The 20,590-nt window shown below is 35.1% G+C and overlaps 1 protein-coding gene across 4 annotated transcripts in view; it reads right to left on the bottom strand.

Moving 5' to 3' along the window:
* Window positions 1-16,853, bottom strand: part of LOC135681797 (phospholipid-transporting ATPase ABCA3) — a 34,866-nt gene extending 18,013 nt beyond the window's left edge. For 3 of the 4 annotated variants that reach the window (XM_065196413.2, XM_065196417.2, XM_089111955.1), the window contains exons 1-19: window positions 16,701-16,853; window positions 11,865-11,938; window positions 11,306-11,343; window positions 11,024-11,134; window positions 10,630-10,770; window positions 10,089-10,257; window positions 9,800-9,902; window positions 9,293-9,403; window positions 7,912-8,055; window positions 7,293-7,387; window positions 6,342-6,455; window positions 4,954-5,154; window positions 4,199-4,310; window positions 3,601-3,702; window positions 3,294-3,384; window positions 2,284-2,474; window positions 1,765-1,883; window positions 875-1,021; window positions 301-390 (exon numbers count right to left, since the gene is read on the bottom strand). In XM_065196413.2, coding sequence (XP_065052485.2) covers window positions 301-390; window positions 875-1,021; window positions 1,765-1,883; window positions 2,284-2,474; window positions 3,294-3,384; window positions 3,601-3,702; window positions 4,199-4,310; window positions 4,954-5,154; window positions 6,342-6,455; window positions 7,293-7,387; window positions 7,912-8,055; window positions 9,293-9,403; window positions 9,800-9,902; window positions 10,089-10,257; window positions 10,630-10,770; window positions 11,024-11,134; window positions 11,306-11,343; window positions 11,865-11,938; window positions 16,701-16,757 — 2,210 coding nt within the window. In that variant the 5' untranslated portion in view covers window positions 16,758-16,853. The remainder of the gene's footprint in view (window positions 1-300; window positions 391-874; window positions 1,022-1,764; window positions 1,884-2,283; window positions 2,475-3,293; window positions 3,385-3,600; window positions 3,703-4,198; window positions 4,311-4,953; window positions 5,155-6,341; window positions 6,456-7,292; window positions 7,388-7,911; window positions 8,056-9,292; window positions 9,404-9,799; window positions 9,903-10,088; window positions 10,258-10,629; window positions 10,771-11,023; window positions 11,135-11,305; window positions 11,344-11,864; window positions 11,939-16,700) is intronic. The other variant, XM_065196416.2, reaches the window with a different exon arrangement.
* Window positions 16,854-20,590: the final 3,737 nt, after the last annotated feature.

Genomic DNA, 20,590 nt, shown 5'->3' with positions numbered 1-20,590 from the left:
GAAACTAGTGTTTTTCGTCGTGGTCCTTATCTAGTAGGTTAAATGAAGGTTACCATAAAATGGATGTCCTAGCGATACATCAAGATATAACAAAACAGAAAAGTTCCTTATCCTGACCATTTTTGTCTTAAGGACAACAAGGATTGAGATTTTACCTCATGGAACGTTTTGCAAGATCGCATTGCAATAAAGGAAACTAATGGTCGCATATGCAAGGAGCTATAAAGGAAGTGTTTGAGAAATGATTAGCCTTTGCTTGCTAGAAAACGTCATATACCCAACGTACAACGTTCAACGTACCTCTTCTTTAAAAACAGTGAACTACCACAACAACGTAAACGCCCATCAGCCATAATTGCAATTCTGTCACCAAGGTAATCAGCCTCGTCCCTAGGAACATTACAAGCAATGGTGTAACTTCAACAATAATTATGATGATAATGATGATGATGATGGTTCTTTGGATATACATCATCACAGAAACGGTTAAATAATTCTTCTAGATGTTTATAATTCACAGTCTTGAATTTGAGTAGCTAAGCTTTATTGTCCAGTTGCAGCTCGCTTTATGGTAACTAATGACGTCAGTTTCATGAAAATAGTTCGAGACATAATAGGTGAATAACTCTCAGATAAAGGAATATTCTACATATGCTCTTTCTACATATGCTCTTTAAAAACCAAATAGCATTTAATCGATAATTGACATTTTTCTCGCCATGTTGTACAAACGTGCGTCGTAATATACATACAGTCTAAGGAAAACAAAATAACGTTTACATGAAAATACATATAATAATGATATACGTAGTTATTTTTTTTAAGATTTTTATTCCTTAGTGTTGAACAACATGAAAATGTTGGTGCTGCTTACATGAAGTGGGTTGTGAGTACCATCGTTTTGTTTCCCCTGTGCTTTTGCAAAAGATCCCACGTAGCTCTTCTGGCAGAGGGGTCCATGCCACTGGTGGGCTCGTCAAGAAACACTACCTCAGGGTCTCCGATCAAGGCAATTGCACAACTAAAAGCACGCACACAAATTTATAATTTATGTGTTATTAGACAAGATCGTGTTATTAGCTTTGCTCACAAAAATTTCAAAATCTTTGAAATGTAAATTTCTATTCCTAACAGCCTTAACATCCCTGCTCTCTGAATAGTCAGCCTAATGCAGAAAAAAAACTACCGATCCACGATATACCAATGGCTTCAAAAATTTCTTCACTGATTCAAATAAAAGAATTTCACCAAAAAAAGATTCAGGCCTATATTCACCCTCTTATTTAAAATTTGACGGTACAAGAAGCCAAGGTCCTGGTCCTGCTATGGTTCTTATTCACCTGTCTTGTTCTATCAGTTAAAGTAAAGTAATAAGGATGAAATGCTTTGAGCTTTCTTTCTACATACTTTTAACCAGAAGACTTTGATCGATCAATAATGAGATAAAGATCTGGCTTTATCTAAGCAAAACAACAACATAAAGAAGCCTCGGTTGAATTGCCCAGGAAAGATATCAACAAATCAAATAATTGTTTATTTGCCTGAACGCTTGAGTAGAAATGTTTGGTTCTCTCTAGCACGAATAAAAGAATAGAGCGTCTTTGGTGTCTGCCTAGCGTTTTTAAAAGACTCTTGTTTTGTAAGCTTGAATATTATATTCAACAATACCGTTTCAATACACTTTCATAAATGCTGTGTTAAACATATTTTTTTGTAACAGATTTCGAAAAACAATTCATCAAATAAATATTCTCAAGTTGTAACCTCAGTTTTCTTTTCATGCCACCAGACAATGTTTTGGATTGGGCATCCTTCTTGTCGATCAGTTGGATATCCTGTAACATTGCATTTATTTTGGACTCTGCCTCTTGGCCTTGCACTCCCTGTCAAACAGAAACATTTCATCATCATCGTACAACAAACAGGGCAAAAAGTAAGCAAATAAGGGTTTTGGGTTTTTAATAATTCAATTTTGATTACATGGCCAAAACCATCCTATATAAATTATTCAAAAAGCAGTTATTACTTATTACAGAAAGATATTACTTCGAAAGACACGAATATGGTTTGAGAATTACTCGTCAATGATTAAGGAGAACACTTTTGGAAAATTACTAATAGCGAAATCTTGACCCTTCTAAATCAAAGTAACTCTGGTATTCTAAAAATATGTTACAGTAAATTTCAAACATAGCTAACTATCTGCTGATTATTATGCTGCGTAAGAAAAGAAAATAAACCAATTTACCATTGCATTAATCACTTCAAGATAACAAAACAAACCTTGAGAGAAATGAAAAACTTCAAATGTTCTTTAACAGTTAATCGATCAAATAAAACGTTGTGCTGCGGACATAGCCCTAAACTTTCTCTGATCCGATCCATCTCAGTTGATATGCTTCGATTGCCAACGAGCGCTGTTCCTTCAGTTGGTGGATAAAGTCCGGTTAATATTGACATTGTGGTTGTCTTGCCTACGAATAATTGAAGAATTCCATCACAACATAGCAAAATAAGGAGACAAGAGGGTTTCGACTACTACGAAATATTCACCGCACACAGGAAATCTAGAAAGCTGGATGGCTGATCTGTGGACAGACACGTGATCATCGACGTGATCGTAAGGCAGGAAGAATCGCGAAGATCCCAGAAAGAATACCCTGCCACATAATCTATGGTTTTCCTACACTAGAAACAAACTGTAACAAACTCTGGTCTTACCAGAAACGAGACGATATTGATTATTTTCTGCTCAGTTATTGTTGAAGGTTTTTTGAGTTTATTCGTTATAAGTTAAAGTACATTAAAAGTTACAAAAAGGTACATCAAACCTGAGAGAATTTTCCGTATAAAAACAATGTGTTATCTGTATCCATAAATTACATTCGAGATTTTCATGCTGAGCTTGTTCATGCAATAAATGTTTGCTAGTTTATTGACTTTGTATATTTCGTGCAGCCAATTTTTTATTTGCATTAAAGATCTTTGGTGGAACCCATAATTGGGTCTTGTTAAATAAAATCTCTTTCTCATTAACCAGGGAGGGATGATGATTGTTTTCAAAATCTTTCTAATTTTGCTTGTGTTATCATATTCATTGAAGGGATATTGTAGACTTGGTTAAAAAATCACAAATAGCTGTACGTTGTTAATTCGATAATAAAGTCTGTGCGATAACTGACATCCTTTTTGGTTTGCATTTTAGTCTAAATTTAGCGTAATTTAGCTTCAGAGAAAAAAGCAAGTCGCGTTGGATATCAAGCGACTAAACTTTATAATAAAGGAAACCCAACCTGCTCCATTATGACCAAGTAGGGCAGTTATTTGACCTTTGTACATCTTCAGACTTAAACCATCGACTGCCAGTTTCTTTCCTGTTGCACTCTGGTAAAGCAATTGGAATGAAAATATTACACCTCTCTGTGGAGAATTTAAAATCGAGGTAACAAAAGCGGCTTTGATCCAATTAGTACAATTTAAGATATTTATGTCGTTCCATATAAACCTGAATAATTTCCCGAATGAAGAAAAATTCAGTTGGAAGAAATCAGTTTGCTAGACACATCAATAAATTTCTAAACCAATATGGCCGATTGTTACCGAGAAGGTTTTCTTCAGGCCTTGAATTGAAACGCCAACTTCAAGCTCTGCAGACTCTTCCTCAACATCTTCATTCTCCTCCACAGCATCCATGTCTATATCCTAAAGAATCATCAATATGCATGTTAAATGCACGGATTAAAGATGGAAGATTAAATACTTCAGCTGAAAAGAAAGAATAAGCTGTATTTCAATGATTAGATTGAAGATTAAAAAAGACAACAAGATTCAGCATCTAGAATATACTTTTGCTAGGACAAAAAACTATACTGTCACATACAGTGGATAAGTAAGTCAGTCTTGCGAAATACAATTTGTTCTATGACTAGAACCGTTTTACGACCGGAACTTTCAACCGAGCACTCTCCTTTTCTTTCTTTCCTTTGCAACTCTTAGAGGAATGCCCAGCAAACGAGTGTCTGCAATAGGCTAGGATAATCAAACGTTTGTTGTTCAAAACGGAAAAATTACATCATTAATTGTTCAAAGTTTATCAACAATATCATTAGGTTGCTAAGCAATAATATGCAGTATTTGACAAACATTATAGCTTTGTGCTCGAAAAAAACGCTCACAGTAAGAAGTAAAATATTCTCACCCTTACTTCATTCTTTGTGCTTGGTGAAGTCCCGCACCAATAGGAAGATGTAAAAACAAAGTAGAATGGTTTTGGAACACCATATTCACCGGGAAATACAGCCTCAATATACCTAGAAGAGAATATTAAGTAAGAAGCCAAAAATGCTAAGATATTTGTTAAGAATGCCTAAAGGGAAATTTTCCCATATTTCCAATGTGATCTTTAAGAAGAATTCCATACATATATAATTTTTTGTAGCCTTCTTATAGGGGCTAGGTGACGCAACCGTAAACAAACATACTGTGCGGGACAATCTACTTGTAAGAGGAATTTTGTTTGAAATTGTCAAAGCGGACTATCTAACAAAATGGCAGACAGTGAAATCTTGATGCTTACAGCAATGCTGCCAAGTCTGAATCATTCTTACTATTCGTGAACCAGGGCTTCATAGACAGATGTCTCTATGCTATCACTTCGGCTAACAAGCCCGTTATAATGTTTACTACTTGTGTTCCTCCTAAAGTACAAAAGGCTTCTCTGTCGTGGTCAATGAAATAATTTTGAAATATACGTATAAAATCAAGCTTTAAGGCTTTGGCAATGATAAAATATTTATTTAGTATAAAAAAACGTTGAAATTTTCTTGATTCGCTGCGATTTTCTGTCCTACCAAATCTCACTTCAGATGATGTGGTAGATTCATCCCAACAACATTGCCCCGCATCCTTACACGTGACCGAGCCTCTTTAATGTGTGGCATACAGTTTACTCACCAAGTGAGGATCCAACAAACAACAGACTGTACAACCATCATCGCAACAACCATGGCAAGAGAGAAATTCTCATCGATTGTTGGTGGGTCATTAAAATTGCTCCAATTGACACCAATTTGAGCCTCTTCGTACTTTGAAATAATCTGCACTCCAATTCCAAGACATGTATTTGGGAGAAGACAAGCGGCTGCCTTCTCAGACCTGATATCATAGAGACAAAGTATATCAAAATTTCATTTCAAGCCTGCCATTCAAACACTGCAAATATTGCTTATCAAATATGAATGAAAGGCATCTTAGATCAAGCTCATTGAAAACAGGGGTACAGTAGGTTCCCACATATAAGAAACCCCCTTGTATAAGAAACCAGCCTCAAATTCTTTTCAAAGGGCTCAAATTCTTTTCAAATTCTGTAAGAAACAATTTTAGGTCTGAAATTGAAATGTTTCTTATTTTCAGATCCATCATACTTTATTCCTGTATGCCAAAAAATAATCCCCTAAATTTTGTAATGCAATGTAGTGGTCTCAAACAGAATCAAAATTATTAAAACTAAAGATTTGTTTTTTTATAACAAGTTCTGTGCCGAAAAATACTATAACAGTTAATTAAACAAAAATTCAGAGGAAATAAATTTATGTTTCTTTTAATAATAAATATATAACATAATTGGCATAACCAAACACGGTCCAACACTTTAAGCTTAGTTGCTTATTAAAAAAATGTGTAACCTATATATAAGAAACTTTTACCCTGATTATAAAAAGGTATGTTGAAATAAGAAACGTTATGAGGCCTCAATCTAAAAAGTGGTTTCTTATATGCGGGAACCTACTGTAGGTCTAAAGACCATACTACCAATGTAGTTTCAAATGAAGTTCTAAAAAATTTAGTATAAGGCAAATTTTCATGAAGTTCGTGATAGTGAAAAGTAGATCTTATAGATGTCCAATATAGATTAGTTAGATAACAGGTACCAATAAATTCAGAAAACGGGGGGGATTTTTTGGTACTAGGCCCCTTCTCCACCTACTTAAGGACCATTTCAAAATTACACAACAGGGCTTTGTCATGTAAAGAATTACTCAATATATGATATGCTATCTGTGTTGTACGTGTCTTGAAGGGATGCATTTTTATCGATCAATAGAAAGCAAAAAAGGCGTTCTAAAAAACTTCCAATTTTTTATTTGGTTTCAAATTCGTTTTCATGGTTATTATAAACACCGTATGCGAGTTGACGAATGAAAAACAGATAAAAATGTTTGCGTTTTCAAAAACATCCATATACCTGCGGACAGAGTCTTCATCATTTTTCTGAACATTAAAATATGAAAGTATTTCAAAAATTTTGTTTAAATTCAAAGTAGAACATGTCTTGAACGTACGTGCTCATGACATCGTATGTAGCCGGATTGGCAATAACAGTGTATGGTGCATACGATGCAAACCAAAGAACTGCTCCAAACAGCATGCCTCTTATAGCATTTGAAAAGAAGACACTGGCAAGAAAAGTAAATACATGTAAGCATTTAAGTGAAAGCAACCCGAAATAGCTGGGGAAAACAGAATTTGAAGAAAATTCCACAAGATTTTCAAAAGCAGTGATTCTATCTAAAGCAATTCTAAGCAATAAAGAATTCAAGTCAGCAAAGGTACATCAAGATAATAAAAATATTTGGAGTGACGATTAGTGAAAAATTTCAGCTGTGATATTTCCTGGCTGCCTTTGCCTAGGCATACCGTAAAAGCTCTATTAAGTTCTCTCGGGGTTTATTTATTTTTTCAGTCCTAGAAAGGGGGCTTATTAGAGGGGTCTTATATTAATTCAAAGTAAAAATGTTATAAAAACGCCCTAATGCTGTTTTTGCTATAAAAATATCACAATATTATCTCAAAAGACTTTGCAAGCAGCTTCGAAAGTTTATTGAAATTAATCATTGATAGTGTCGTCATCTACATAAGAATCATCAGGATCAATTGATAACCCTGGGACACCTTCTAAACAACTTTCGTTCTCTGGGATTCCTTCGAAAGGATCAACATCAGTATCCTCTTGACTTGTAAGGCACACATAGAAATCTTTACATGGTATTTAATGCACGTGATCTTATCATCATCACACCCATCAAGAGATCAACTCAATGCGCATGTTTTCTTTTTTTGACATCAAGGGCGAGCTAAATAGAGGGAGAGCTTAATAGAACTTTTACGGTATTCTATCTTCAAAACCAAAAAAAGGCGGAAACAAAATGCAAAGAAAAATTCTAAAGCAAATTTGCTCTGGCATGAGAAATTTGATTTAATATTTATATTGCATTCAAGAGATGCTGACTCACCTGATAAGAAAGCAGAAAAATATAGCAGAAACAGAGTAGAAGATCAGAAATATAAATATGACACCACCGTTTGAGAATTCAAATATTTTTGCAACCTAAAATAAGATAAAAACCTTTGATAAAAAGGACACCTACCCTAGAGAAAATAAAGATTAAAATCAGATAATATAATAACTAGAATAACTAACTTAACAGCTTAAATAACAGCGTAAAATAATTAGAAAAGTGAGCTAGGAAGGTCATTAAGATAAAACAAGCTATGCTTTAAAAATGCAAACCGGACGTAAGATTCCTGTTTCACGTTAGATACTCGAGACCATTTTCATTTTCATTTGATTGATCGTGAACCTTTTATAGTAAAACTTTGAGCTTCTCGCAAGCGTGCAATAAGTACGAAGACACATGTTGTTACACAGTCCCACCTTCTGATCACAGCTGCTCTAAAAACGAATCAACCTTGTCTTTTAGGGTGGTTCCAACGACACCATATATTTCAATGGGGACTAATGCAACAGCGATGAATATTTAAGTGAATGATTTGAATGAAGTTTAAAGTAGACCAGTTTCCTCTTACATCGAGTTCGAAAATAAAAAATATGTCTGTTTTCTGAACACTCACTTTAACCAAAATGGTGATCAGGATCGTTGAAAGCATCAGAAAAATGAAATTTTTAATGAACCAAGCAAGCCAGTGAAGCCAATTAGAAAGTCCCATCATTTTCATCGATTCCTTTAAACGATACTGCTTTTCAGCAACGAGTTCCTGGAAATTCAAATCAAGTTGTTCAAACCAATATAAAACAAAGAACAGGTGCATCACTTAGTTGTTCAAACCAATACAAAACAAAGAACAGAGATCTAACTAAAACTCATCGAGTATCTTTCCCTTTCGTGGCTTGTTTCTTAGCAGAAGAATCATTGTTGAACAAGACTATCATTGAACGTGTTTGCATAAACTGAAGCGCGACGCTTGAGAAATAGAACGAAACTCAATTCAGAGGACCCATAATTGAACTTTAAAGTACATAAACAATTTGAAATCTTCAAATTTGTACGTGTCCATCTGTTTCCGATTTTTTGCAATACTTGCTGGTGTTCCGTAAACAAATTGACCTACGCAAAATGCAGGCTTGTAATATGAGAAGCAGAGAACTTAACTACAGAAATTGTTACACTGAAGTTCGATAAAAAATTAGTATTAGGATCATTTCAATGTCACATGCCGAAAATTAAGGCCGACTGACAGACACCATCCAGAAAGCATAACGTTGCTCTATTGATGCTTTTTGGCACGAGTAATCTCGAAAATAGGTAAAAAATAGGCGGTAAAATAGGAAGAAGGATAGGCCAATAAAATAACTTCGAAAAAAAAACATCTTTAAAATATGCAAAGTGAGCGAAAAATTTATCCTTTCACATCGTTAGGTGCTACTACAAAAATGAACTAGCTTCTAAAATCTTCATGTGTTCTTTTCCCAGAATTAATAATTGATCCTATGTGCTTAATTTTTGCGGCAATTAATGTTGATTTGCAGCAGTTTCTACTTTCAAAGACTGCGAAACTGTCGTGTTTTTTATAAGCGGTGGGCGTTGAGCGCACGCACTTTGAATCGAAAAATCAAGTTCGCCTTGGACACAAAAACAAAATTTAAGTGTAGTTAGTGCCCACGTGAATGTAGAATCTGCACTGACAGGACATACTAGAAAATAAGCACGCTTTGCGTCTTAACTATAGACTAAATTGAGTTAAATATTGTAAGGGTCGCAAACTGACGGTAAGATTTTCCACCAGTTAAAGGGCAAATCTACTTAAGATAAAACAATTTTTCCTCGAGCATTTTGAAAAATATCAGCCTGTTAGTAGCAAGATATTCCTTTGGCGCGTTGCCAAGGTGCGCCTCCCGCTTCTACTATTCTTCTTTTTACTTTTGACTTTGAGTTGCAATTTAGCAGAGTCCAATATAATGAATAAGATTCCTTGCATTTGAAAAGATCCTTACCTTGATAATCATGATAGAGGTGTAAATAAATGCAAGTGTGAATAGCAAAGGCAACAATCCACGGACAGCGGCTATGAATGGGTCGTTGAAATACGAAGGAAACGGAAATTGCTGCAAAGATGTAAGAATACAGAAATCAGCATCCTTGGTGCAATTGACGTATGATACAAAAAGTAATAAAATTTTGATCACAATTACAATCCCAAATTTATTGTGTCGTATCAACACTGGATAGCATCAAGGGTTGGGATAGTGGTGATGCTCAAGATCACGTAATCTACGGTGGAAACGGTTTGGGATTTGGATAGCGATATAACTCAATGTCCGTTTTACATGAACATTCCCTTGAATAAAACTGTCATTAACGAAGCAATGAGAGTCGGTTAGTTTTCGTGCAATCCACTGTATAATCTAAAATTTATAAAAATTTAGCCCGCCTAATTACTTCAGAACAAATACGGATAAGAATCTGTTGTAGGAATTTTAAGAGTTTTAAAACGAACTCACGTTGATTGTCGTTGCAACAGTAGCGTTGATGTTGTTTGAGTGAATGCGAGCAATTGTGGTGTCAAGCGCGTATTGCAAAGGAAGAAAGCGGCGAGAATAATCACTGTTGAACAAGTCAAATAGTATCAGTAAAATTTAGAAAAAACTCGATGAATACATTATAACACATCAATTTATAACCTAAAGTTAAATAAATAGAATAAAATCCTACACCCATTGGGTTTTTATTCCCTTTCTACCAAAGAATTTTAGTGACCGACTCAAAGAGTGATGAAAGCTTTAATCTTACGGGAGTTCGTCGAACTTTCTCGGGCCAGCGGCTTTGAAGAATGGGAATGAGCGCTGTGTTTGCCAAGAGCCTCGTGTTGACGCAGAATTCGATTGCAGCTGGTGACTGAGACGAATCTTGTACTTTATAAATTTTGGCATCGCTGTTTCTGAATGTTCAAATATAACAGCTGAAAGGGAAATTTTTAAAGCTCAATAGAATAAAGCATCAAATTCAGTTGTCCTGATAACTTTACCATTAAGAAAACATCTCTCGTGCCTACTTTGCCTGGCTAAAAAAAATCGAAAAACCAGATTCACCGATGCTAGAATTTAAGGCATCTAAAACCAAACAATGCCGTTTATTTCAGCAGAAACCGCTCTCTTCTATAAGATCTCTGGATAGAAATGGTCTTAAAGATGCTAAAAATCTGAAACGTCGAACAAGAACGAAAAGCACGAGACAAATTAAAACTACGATAAACATTAAATGCGTCACTTGAACCATTTACAAGCAGACAGTATTTCAAACCTCAACAGAACTGAAAAAATAAGTAGCTTGCCTCCAAAATATTGGCTAAAGAAATCTGAAGCCTCCTTTGCAGCATCTCCTTCTGATGTGAATGATTTTCCACTTAAATCTTTGTCGGTTGCCTTAAAATTCGGTCCTAATAATGCCGATACTTTTGTCGCCACATCCTTTGCTACAATTATAAGAAAAATAACCTTTAGAGGCGATGTTTAAGCAGGTATTGATTTAAAATAATAGAATCTTGACAACCTTAAATACCTAAAAAAACTCATAATTACGCTATTGGATCAAAGTTATAAAGTTGAAATCATAAATGATCAAATCATTCTTTTGTAAATGCAAAGTTTGTTCTAAAGCATTGGAATCGTAAGACGATGGACATTTGAAAAAGAGATTCCACTTAATCCAAAATAACTGAAACTTACTCCACGCATTTGAAGGATAGAAGGCTAAATATGTTGTTGTGTTTTTTCTGACAAGCGGCAAAGGGAGGCTCAATATCTGAAAGTGTGGAACAAATCTTGCATCGAATGTTGCTGTGGACAAAAAATAAGAAATAAGAATGCTTCGCAATACAATTATCGGAAATAACAACGATTTTTTACTAGTAACAAGTTTTAACATACAAATTACCCACTTCACTGCGATTATAAATAAACGATTCGATTTTACGATCATATAAACATTTCAAAGTTGAGTTTACGTACAGAAACATTTCGTAGCTGTATCTGTTTTCAGGCCAACCCTAGGAAAGAAAACGCTTTAATAATGAACACTGAACGAGGCTAATCACGAAAAGCACATTGCGAGCTGCTGATATCTCTCGTTCGAAAATAATGCAGATAATTAGTTGAATTGGAATAACCACAGTCTTCCCTTCTGTCTGAAAACATTGTACCGGGAAGGGCCCCCTCTTAATGGAGTGTTGCCTGTTGAAAGTAAAGAATAGTCAACCAATGAGGTTACTTCGATATAAAAACCTTGAGCAATACTCTTACATTTTGAGGGCAACTTTTTGGTGGGAGTGAAATTTAACACTTATCCTCATACACTTACACTTATACAGGGCCGTCATTATACAGCTGTAATGTATCTTCTTTATAACAGTGTACCGAATGGAAAGCAATACAGTGGGCAGCCCCCCCCCCCCAATAAAAATTTCATTCTTATTGCACTGTTATAAAGCTTTCTAGAGGTACATGGTTTCGGTACTCGAAGTGCACAATCGAATCCTATATAGTGGTGTATGATCCATAAAATACTTACTTTGCAATTATGAGAACTGCAGTCAAGGCAACGGGCAACAGCAGCTCGATGCATGTTCCAATCGGCCTTCGGAACTAAAAGAGAAAAAATCATTTCAAGGCATTAAAAGAAGGCTTTATTGCCAACATGCCCCTCAAGACTACACCCCTCGACAAAGGAGTCTCAGGGTTTGGGGATGTAGCCCCTTCCAAACGTTAATCGCGGTCTTGTTAACTTGAGTAGAACGGCTTGCCACAAAACATTATTCATCCTTTGTAAGGCAGTTCCATTGTGGAAAGGTTGGTAAATAAGTTCACAGAGTTGCGCAGAGCTTACTTGTTTCATTAATAATTCTAAAATCCTATCAACAAAATGTGTGCAATGTACGCAAATTAAGTGTCCGGTGAAACAGGAAAAGGGAGCTGTCGTACACCAATGTCTTTTTATTTATGCAAAATCACATTCTTGAATCAATCTTTAGCAGCGAAAAATGCACTACAATGTGGTATATTTTGTTTGTTTATGCGAACCGGACGTTTTCGTTGCATCTAAAAGTAAAAATCGGCTAAAAGGGAAGGCAATATAGGATAGGACACGATAAAAATATTTTTGCTAATTGTTGGGGTGGTTTAATGAAGATGTGCAGTTAGTCATGATCAGAATATTTAATCTGGACTTATTCAAAGATTTTATTCTTTTTGAGGGCGGTCATGGTAACCGGTAACAACAAACAACAACGTGCATGGTACCACCTGCAAACAGAAAGAGAACAGCCCTTACAAAATTTGGAAAGATTTACAGAAAAATTCTTATATTTTAACAACTTCATGCGTTGTTCCAACGTTCTAAACTAATTAAATATCAGCTTATTTAATAGCAAGAGGCAACGTGATTGTCTTGCTCTAAAAAAAACCTACTTTCAAAATAGACTAACATTAAGTAGAGACAGGGTGCAACTAGGAAGGGGAAGATAGTATAGTATCTACTTCATGAAGTCCAAATGTTCCTGGCAGTGATCTTATTTCACGATTTCTTAATTTCACATGTCTCTTTCTCATTTTTTTCTCTGCCCAATGAAGGTAAAATAATCACAGTTTTATTCAACAAATGTTCATGGATAAATTGTGAATGCAATGCATATGGGGTGGATGTCTTTTCGCTAGCATTTTCCTTAAAAATGTTTACTTTATATAAGTGAAAAAATAAGCAATATCTCATTCTCAAGTTAATCAATTTTGATACCATGGTTTGACCTGTGATGATAATCTTAAATTCCTTACGAAGCTTATTTCTACGTTGGGAGTTATCAAAGCTTTGTAAGAAATTCATAGGGCTTATACACTACAAAGGAAAGTAAATGTCTTTTTAAGATAGCCTTATTCCACCTTATCAAAAAAGGACATGTCAGTTAATCACAAAATAACAGATGGGCTAAAAGACCTGCCATTTGTCCACATTGAAAAGGCACCCACAGTAAATATGAAAAATAAAGTCATCAGAAATATATACTTAAAATCAGGGTAATGTTTCTTATACGAAAACCCAGATTATACTATTGATCATCTACTCAGACACAAGCTCAATGATTGTGATAAAAATATCATAATATTTTGAGCTGTATTTGTAATTTTTCACTTTTAGGAAAAACTACAATTATTCCAGAAAATGCTTTTGCTTAGTTTGCATTCAAAATTCTTCTTCATTTGACCAGGCTCAGTTTGATTTGTTCTGTTTTTCAAAGGATGAAGTTATATGAAAAATTTTGAATAAGAAACAAGCATTTTTTCAGACCTTGACCAGTTTCTTATCAAGGGGTTAATTTTTTGAAAATCAGGGTCTGTGTTTCTTAAAATTGTGTTTCTTATATACGGGACCCTACTGTGGTCATTGAAAAAAACACTGGTCACTCAGTTGTATTAACAAAACCATGAACAGGACAATTTTAAGTTGCTTTGTGAGTTTCACAGATCGGGAGTACAGCTCTGCCTTTATGGCATCAAGCACTTTATGATAGACTGGAAAACAGTAACTTTCATTACTAAAATGTAACAAAATGTTAAATGTTCAAAACAAAAGGGGAAGGGTCAATTTGTAAAGAGCATGACTTGATTGGCTTTCAATTTCTTAATGGAGAGATGGATCCCAGAGAGATGGGACACAGAGGCTGCAGATAATAAAATGTTTTCTGATAACGCATCAAGAAAATTTTACAGTAGAGTCTATTTATAGTCACACCAAATGTTGCTTAAAAAGCTGTGACAGTAAGCAGGTGTGACTGTAAATGGAGCATAATTTAATAGGTTTCTGTAAAAAGTGGCAGCCTCGAGATGGTTGATCTGGACCTGCAGATTCAACTGTATGATGTATGCATTAGTAACAGTGATAAGATGGGAAGAGAAAATAGGGGTTCATTTTCTGTAAAACGGTAAACCAACATAAAGAAAGGGGAAAACTCAAAAGACAGGGCACACCTTTAATATCCTTCAAACTTTTCATAGGCTCCAGATTGATACTTTGTCATAGAAAGAAACTCCCTCTTTTGCTTGTGATATGAAATGAGGCTATTGGGATGGTGAAATGGCTAAGCTTCTATTCAAGTAAGTCAAATTTTATAAAACAGACGATTTATAAAATATTTTTGCAATTGTAGATTATCTCATTTAGTGTATAATATTAATGGTAGAATTTAGGGTTACCAAAGCCCACTAATGTTTTTGCATTTTCAATCGAGCTATTCTTTTAATCTTTATCTTTTTAAAGGCATCAAATGACTAATATTAATTGATTAAACACTAAAATCTTGAATTAATAAAAAAGAAATAAAGTGCTTTGACTTTATTTTGAAAGGTATAGCAGCTAGGTTGACATAGGGGTTCATAAGCTTAAGCATTCCCAATAACTTTTCAGAAGTTTTATATTGCGTCATTGGGTTTCTTTTACATAGTTTTCTGAAGACTATGTCAAAAAATTCTGAAGAACATAGTTTTCACAAGGCAGTTTTCAAGATGGATCAAAGGATGGTCAATTTTGCGTAATTCAAATTTTTGGGGTCAATGCAATTTTCTAAGAAACTTTTTACAGACAAGGAAAATACATTTCCATTTTTTACCACTGAACTGGATATCATTAAGGAATTCAGACAATCTATATATGCATAAATACAAGTATGGCTCTGTTTTTTGGAACCACATTTTTCAGTTCCTTACACTGTGGGAATTCACAATCTTAAAATGTACAAACTTATGTGAATTGACATAGCACCCTGATTTCACAGAATAAAAGAGGGATACTCTTTAAAGCCTAAGATTTATCCTGCATCCATGTTGTTAAATCTGCTGTTCAAGAAAGGTAAACCTATTAATGCAAATACAAATTCTTATGGCAGAAGTAGATGGCCTACACTTTAGTACACATTCACTGGTCTTTCAATGTCTCTTACAGGGTGTTCAACAACTGTTTTTTTATTTCAGACTATTGGTACATGCATCCATGTTGCTAATGTGACTGTCCAAGGAAGATAACCTTTTTTGGCAGTACGAAACTTGAAGCCCTGCTTACTATCACCTTGCCCCCCCCCCCCCCCAATCAGCAATGTTGTCGAAAAATTTGGGCTTTTGTCGGCTAATTGACAACCGTTTAACGTGTCAAAATTACTCCAAGAAATTGTTCTTAAAAGAAACTTTAAGCTAATCTAAGGGGACTAATTGCCAAATTTCCTGCTCGCTTTGCCCGCAGGTGATCTGATCTGCATTTTCCTTTTTTACCCCAGGGGCCACTATAACCTCTCTGTGCCCTTTTTGCAAAATTTGAACATAGCATAGCTGATAAAATATTAGTAAGTACTAAATAATCAATCAAATAATACATGACCAAAACTGCTTGTGAATTGTACATAATAAACAAATAAATAATATATATAATATTTAATTTCAATTCCGAAATTTTCATCAGATTCTTCCAAATAAAAGTTATTTTCAAACGTATTTCCCACTGACGAAAACAAGATAAAATGCATAAAATGAACGTACAACTTGTCAAAAGTGTAATGTGTTGACTTATTGTATCATCAATTGCCTTAGCCTGCGTCACAGACCAAAAACTTCCGTGAAGTGTATGTACATATCGATTTTGATATCAAAAATCATAAATGGATTGTTCTTGGTACTTAATTATGACATTGTCAGCAAAGATTTCTGAAGGGTCTCGTCAGAAAAATCATCTATTTTTATCAAAATGTGCAGTTTCTTTAAAATTAGACATGATCCAATATATTATCTTGTCGGAAAATCGTAGGCCTGCCCCAACCCCCCCCCCCCCCCAATGATGTCATAATGTAACACCAAACTAAACTTGGAAATGAGCGCATATTTTCAAATTGTCATGCTGACTGCTTTTAGTTTTGTGTCATAACAATACCAAAGCACGCAGAAGGAAGTTGCTTTCAATCTACGGTCTTGCAGTTACGTAACATAAAATCAAATATCCCTTTGCGATTTTCAAACATATCATGAGACTTTCTCAACTCAAAACCACCTGTAACTTATTCTATTAAAGGCAAAAGCAAGACAGAAGAATTGCATCCATGAAATTTGCCTTTCGCCCGAGCCTTGCAAACAGATTATTTTCTTACTAAAACGTCTCAATTTTGTTTCCTCGGAGATTCAAGCAAGTCAAAATATTTAACTTCAAACCGATTAAAATGTTAGTCCTTCTATTCAAAATAAAACGTAGAAATAAATTTTGCTTATTAAGCGAATTCAACATAGATTCAAACTACGAAGGCGAAGTAGTTAAATGGAGCCGTGATAAAACTTGAAATAACCTCTCGATATTAAGAAAATAGCAATGTTTTCAAACCTGAAGAACAAAGTTTTTCCAAAGGAGAAGCAGCAGCTGCCTCAAATTGCGCGACATTTCCACTTCTTAGTACAGCAGGTCTGGCGGCTTGTTTTGGAGGAACTATAGCCTCGCTTGCACACAATGTAATTCACAGATCTAATGAAACGAAGAAAATCGCATGTTACGCATTTCACGACGACGGGGGAGAGTGATTATAAGAAGAGGCTCCAGGGCCTGATCTGACAAAACTTAGATGAAGAATGGACAAACAGTATCTTAAGTACACACATTTTAAGCTCAGATCAGATAAGACAAACTCATAACTCGTATTTTTTATCTCATAATGATAATTTTGATCTTTCTTTATTTCAGGATAAAAAGTTTCTCTAAATTTTTGCTTTATCAAAGTTTTCAGCTCTAATCTATGTAAAGAATCAGATAGAGTTTGTAACTTCGTTCCAGTAAAATGAAATAAGAGACCAGACCCAGTCTCAGCTTGATAGTTGACACAATTTTATAAGGAATTCTAACATAAATATAAGTAAATGAAATTATAGGGTTTTTCTCGACCGTGACTGTAAAATTAATCTCTTCAACTAAACGCATCGTTTGAAGTCATAATGATTTCAGAAAATATATTTTTACATAAGGGGTGCTCTCTCCTCGATTCTTTATACATTCTCCGTCTTTGTAAATTTATCGATTTATATATCTTGTATCTATTGTTTGTGTTTTTTATACTAAATTCTTTATAATGAATGTATATTATATCGAAACTTGTCTATTGTGAATTGTGAAAATGAAATGATCTGGACTGAACTGGAACGAACTGGTGGTTGTTAATAGTATTGTACAGGGGCAGGGGGTGTTTTTGGTTAGAGGTAGTTGCAAATTAGTTTTTTTAAATTATTGCATAATAAGCAGTGTCGGGGCTACTGTAATACCGCTACTCCAAGCGCTAAGCCTCGCTCTTACCTGCCTCTTTTGCGCATTTCCTTCGCCCCATTCATCCACTCTCCCAGCGTTAGTCATACTTGTTTGTGCATATTCTTTTACATCAACTTGCATCGCACTCTTTGTTGCATTGCGTATACTAGTAGGAACACTTTCACTAAGGAAACCCACCCTCTATTATAGTATTATTTTAAGAACTACACTACGTCCCCCCAATTTTTCAGGAGCTGATTCTTTGTGAAGCCATAAAATTGTCAGTTATTTTGTAGATTACCTTTTTTGTTTCTTGATATTGTCTGCAATGCTCTAAAATCTTCTTTTAATAAGGAGCGAGAGAGATATTTCCAACAGAATTGATTTATCGACTCTTCGAAAATATTTGCCGTCAAATCGAGGAAGCTGATCTTATAGTCCATAATACTAAACAGCTGAAAACTTGGTCTATCGATTAGAACTTTGCATCCTCTCAAAAACTTTCGTGAGCTATTTATACCTTGAACAGATCGTTGTATTAGATTTCGTGACAGTGTAGATTTTGAAAGTTTATACTAGTAACACTTGATTATAGGTCTTTTCATTATTTTTACACAACTAAAATTTCTAATTTCAAAACTCTAAAATTAAGTTTCAGGCAATAGTGTTCATTGCCAACGGTAAATTAAATGACAGTTCTTGGGAGACAAGGGGTGTTTCCTAAGGAAGAAATGCTTCTCGTGGGAAAGGGGCGTGGCCCAAAAGAGCGTGGTCCCAGACCCCCCTTTTGTCCCTCCCACTTATCCCGGGCTGGAGCCGCCAATGATCATAATTAATCATTTGTTACTCAATTTGCTTTCTTTCACAGACATAGGCTGGGGAAGGAAGAATAACAAGCATGATATGCAGAGCAAGCAATCCCCCCTCCACCAGCGTTCATTTAACAAATGACCCGTGTCAATTATTACAGTGTTTTGCGGTATTGTTTGCGGCGGAAAATTATACTATTATAGTATACGGGGGAAATATCAAATTGAGTTCTTAAGAAGTGACGTCACAAAATGTGCAGAACCAGTTAATTATGTTAGGAATCTGAAATCTAGTCACATGAGCACAGGCTCTTTCCAATGAATCGTCTGTAATTTGGGCTCAGCAAAATACCAGTAATCCGTTTGCAAATCACACATCTTTCAATGGCCATATCTCACCCGCTTTTTGACATGTTAAACTGACTTCGCCTATTTTGAAGTATTTCGTGGTGTTTTTTATATTTGGATAAAATTCAAAAATTTTAAAAATAGATTTTCGTGATGCTGATCCAGAGTACTACAAAGATAACATAACCTCCCTCGAGGGTTAAATCACTCCAAGAAAATCTCGTACACCTTTTGTGAAAATCCTATTGTTTTATATGAAAATCCCAGGAAATCATTTTGTTTTAGGGAAAAATCTCGTACGCTATTTGCAAAAGTGAATTGTCCCTCGACCTCTTTAAGTGTAGAATTTTTCCTAAATCTACCACTTTTGAAATAATAGTTAAGGGAATTAAACATTGAGGGCATCAGAGTTTGAAATGTGAATCGAAGGACAAGATACAAGTAAAGACAGTTCTCTTCACTTTAAGCAGGATTTTAGAAACAATTCTCAAAATAATTTGCGAATAGCAATTCATGTACTTTTACGAAAAGCAATTCACGCGTGTTTAGGTTCTAAAAAACTTTCATTTTGCTTGACCAAAAGGCTTTGTTTTTGGCCAAATATCATGTGGGTGAAAATTTTGAAAGAACGCTTGTAAGAGCTTGTAGATAGTAACAACATATTGTCACAATGCTAAGCACACAGTCTTGCTTGTAGGCCAAACATTTTGGGTACAATATATTTTGAAAAATGCTAGCTACATACTCAGAAATGTGCTTAAAACAGGCTAAACTATATCATCTACGAAAATGTTGTTGGGGATTTCCAATTTTCTGCCATGCCTAACAATCTACTTTACGCATTTAAGCGACTATGTAAATCACGTATGAAGTTACAGTTTTGCTATTTTGTTGTTTTAATTGATACAGAAAGCCTCACTTTGGTAATGAGGCGCATGAACCAATGATATATAAGCGAAAGTTGTCTCATTGGTTAACGTATATCTTTTTCTAGTATTTAACTGGTTTTGATTTGTTTGTTGGACCAAAAACTCAGTTAGTTGACCTTGTTTAGAAAGCGCATGGTCAGGGGCGTAGTTGCCGGGGCGGGGGGGGGGGGGGCGTGGCCCTCTCTGTCTTCAAGATTTGACGGATTTTCAGAAAAATCATTGTTATGTCGGAAAATTCTTATACTTGTGATGTTGGTAGAAAGGAGAAGTGAAACAAACCTTTTAGAGACATAAATTAACTGGGCTAAAATACTTTTCGTATTGTCGAGGGGCAATTCACTTTTGCAAGGGCCAAATTTGGTCATGGAAATCGGTCAGTATTGGACATAAATCATATCTTTATTTTATATTAAAGACCAATAAAGACCAGTAAAGTGCCAATTTTGTGTCTAGCTTCAGATTTGAAAAATGTTGTCCCATATTTGAAAATGCTAGCTGTTTTGTTGCACAAGGTAAACATTTGAAAACGAGAAGAAGGAAGTCGATAAACACAATAGCTTTCCACCAGTGGATATTCATTTTTAGAATAAGATTTATTTGTTAAATTTTGCTCCAAAGAATGCAATTTCCGGCGAACTTGGAGCATCAAGCATATGAATTTTTTTTGTTAAGAGCAAACGAGTTTCAGTAATGTTGTATTGCATCAAACCCCCTCTGTTACAAATATCATAAATCGCACCCTCGCTTTCAATAACAAATCGTTATCTGATGGCTAAATCAGTCCCCCGTTTTTCGCTATCTGATTCAGGGTGAATTGTCTTAAATCATCTACTATAGTTTGCGGTTTCGGCTATAGATATTTATGTTATTTTAATCAATACTGATGGTCAGGAAC

Source organism: Rhopilema esculentum, chromosome 12 (genome assembly GCF_057945365.1).
Source record: "Rhopilema esculentum isolate cy_ngs chromosome 12, ASM5794536v1, whole genome shotgun sequence".
In the NCBI taxonomy this organism is placed as follows: Eukaryota; Metazoa; Cnidaria; class Scyphozoa; order Rhizostomeae; family Rhizostomatidae; genus Rhopilema; species Rhopilema esculentum.
The sequence above is the reverse complement of the archived record's forward strand: the minus strand, read 5'-3'. Positions and strand labels throughout refer to the sequence as shown.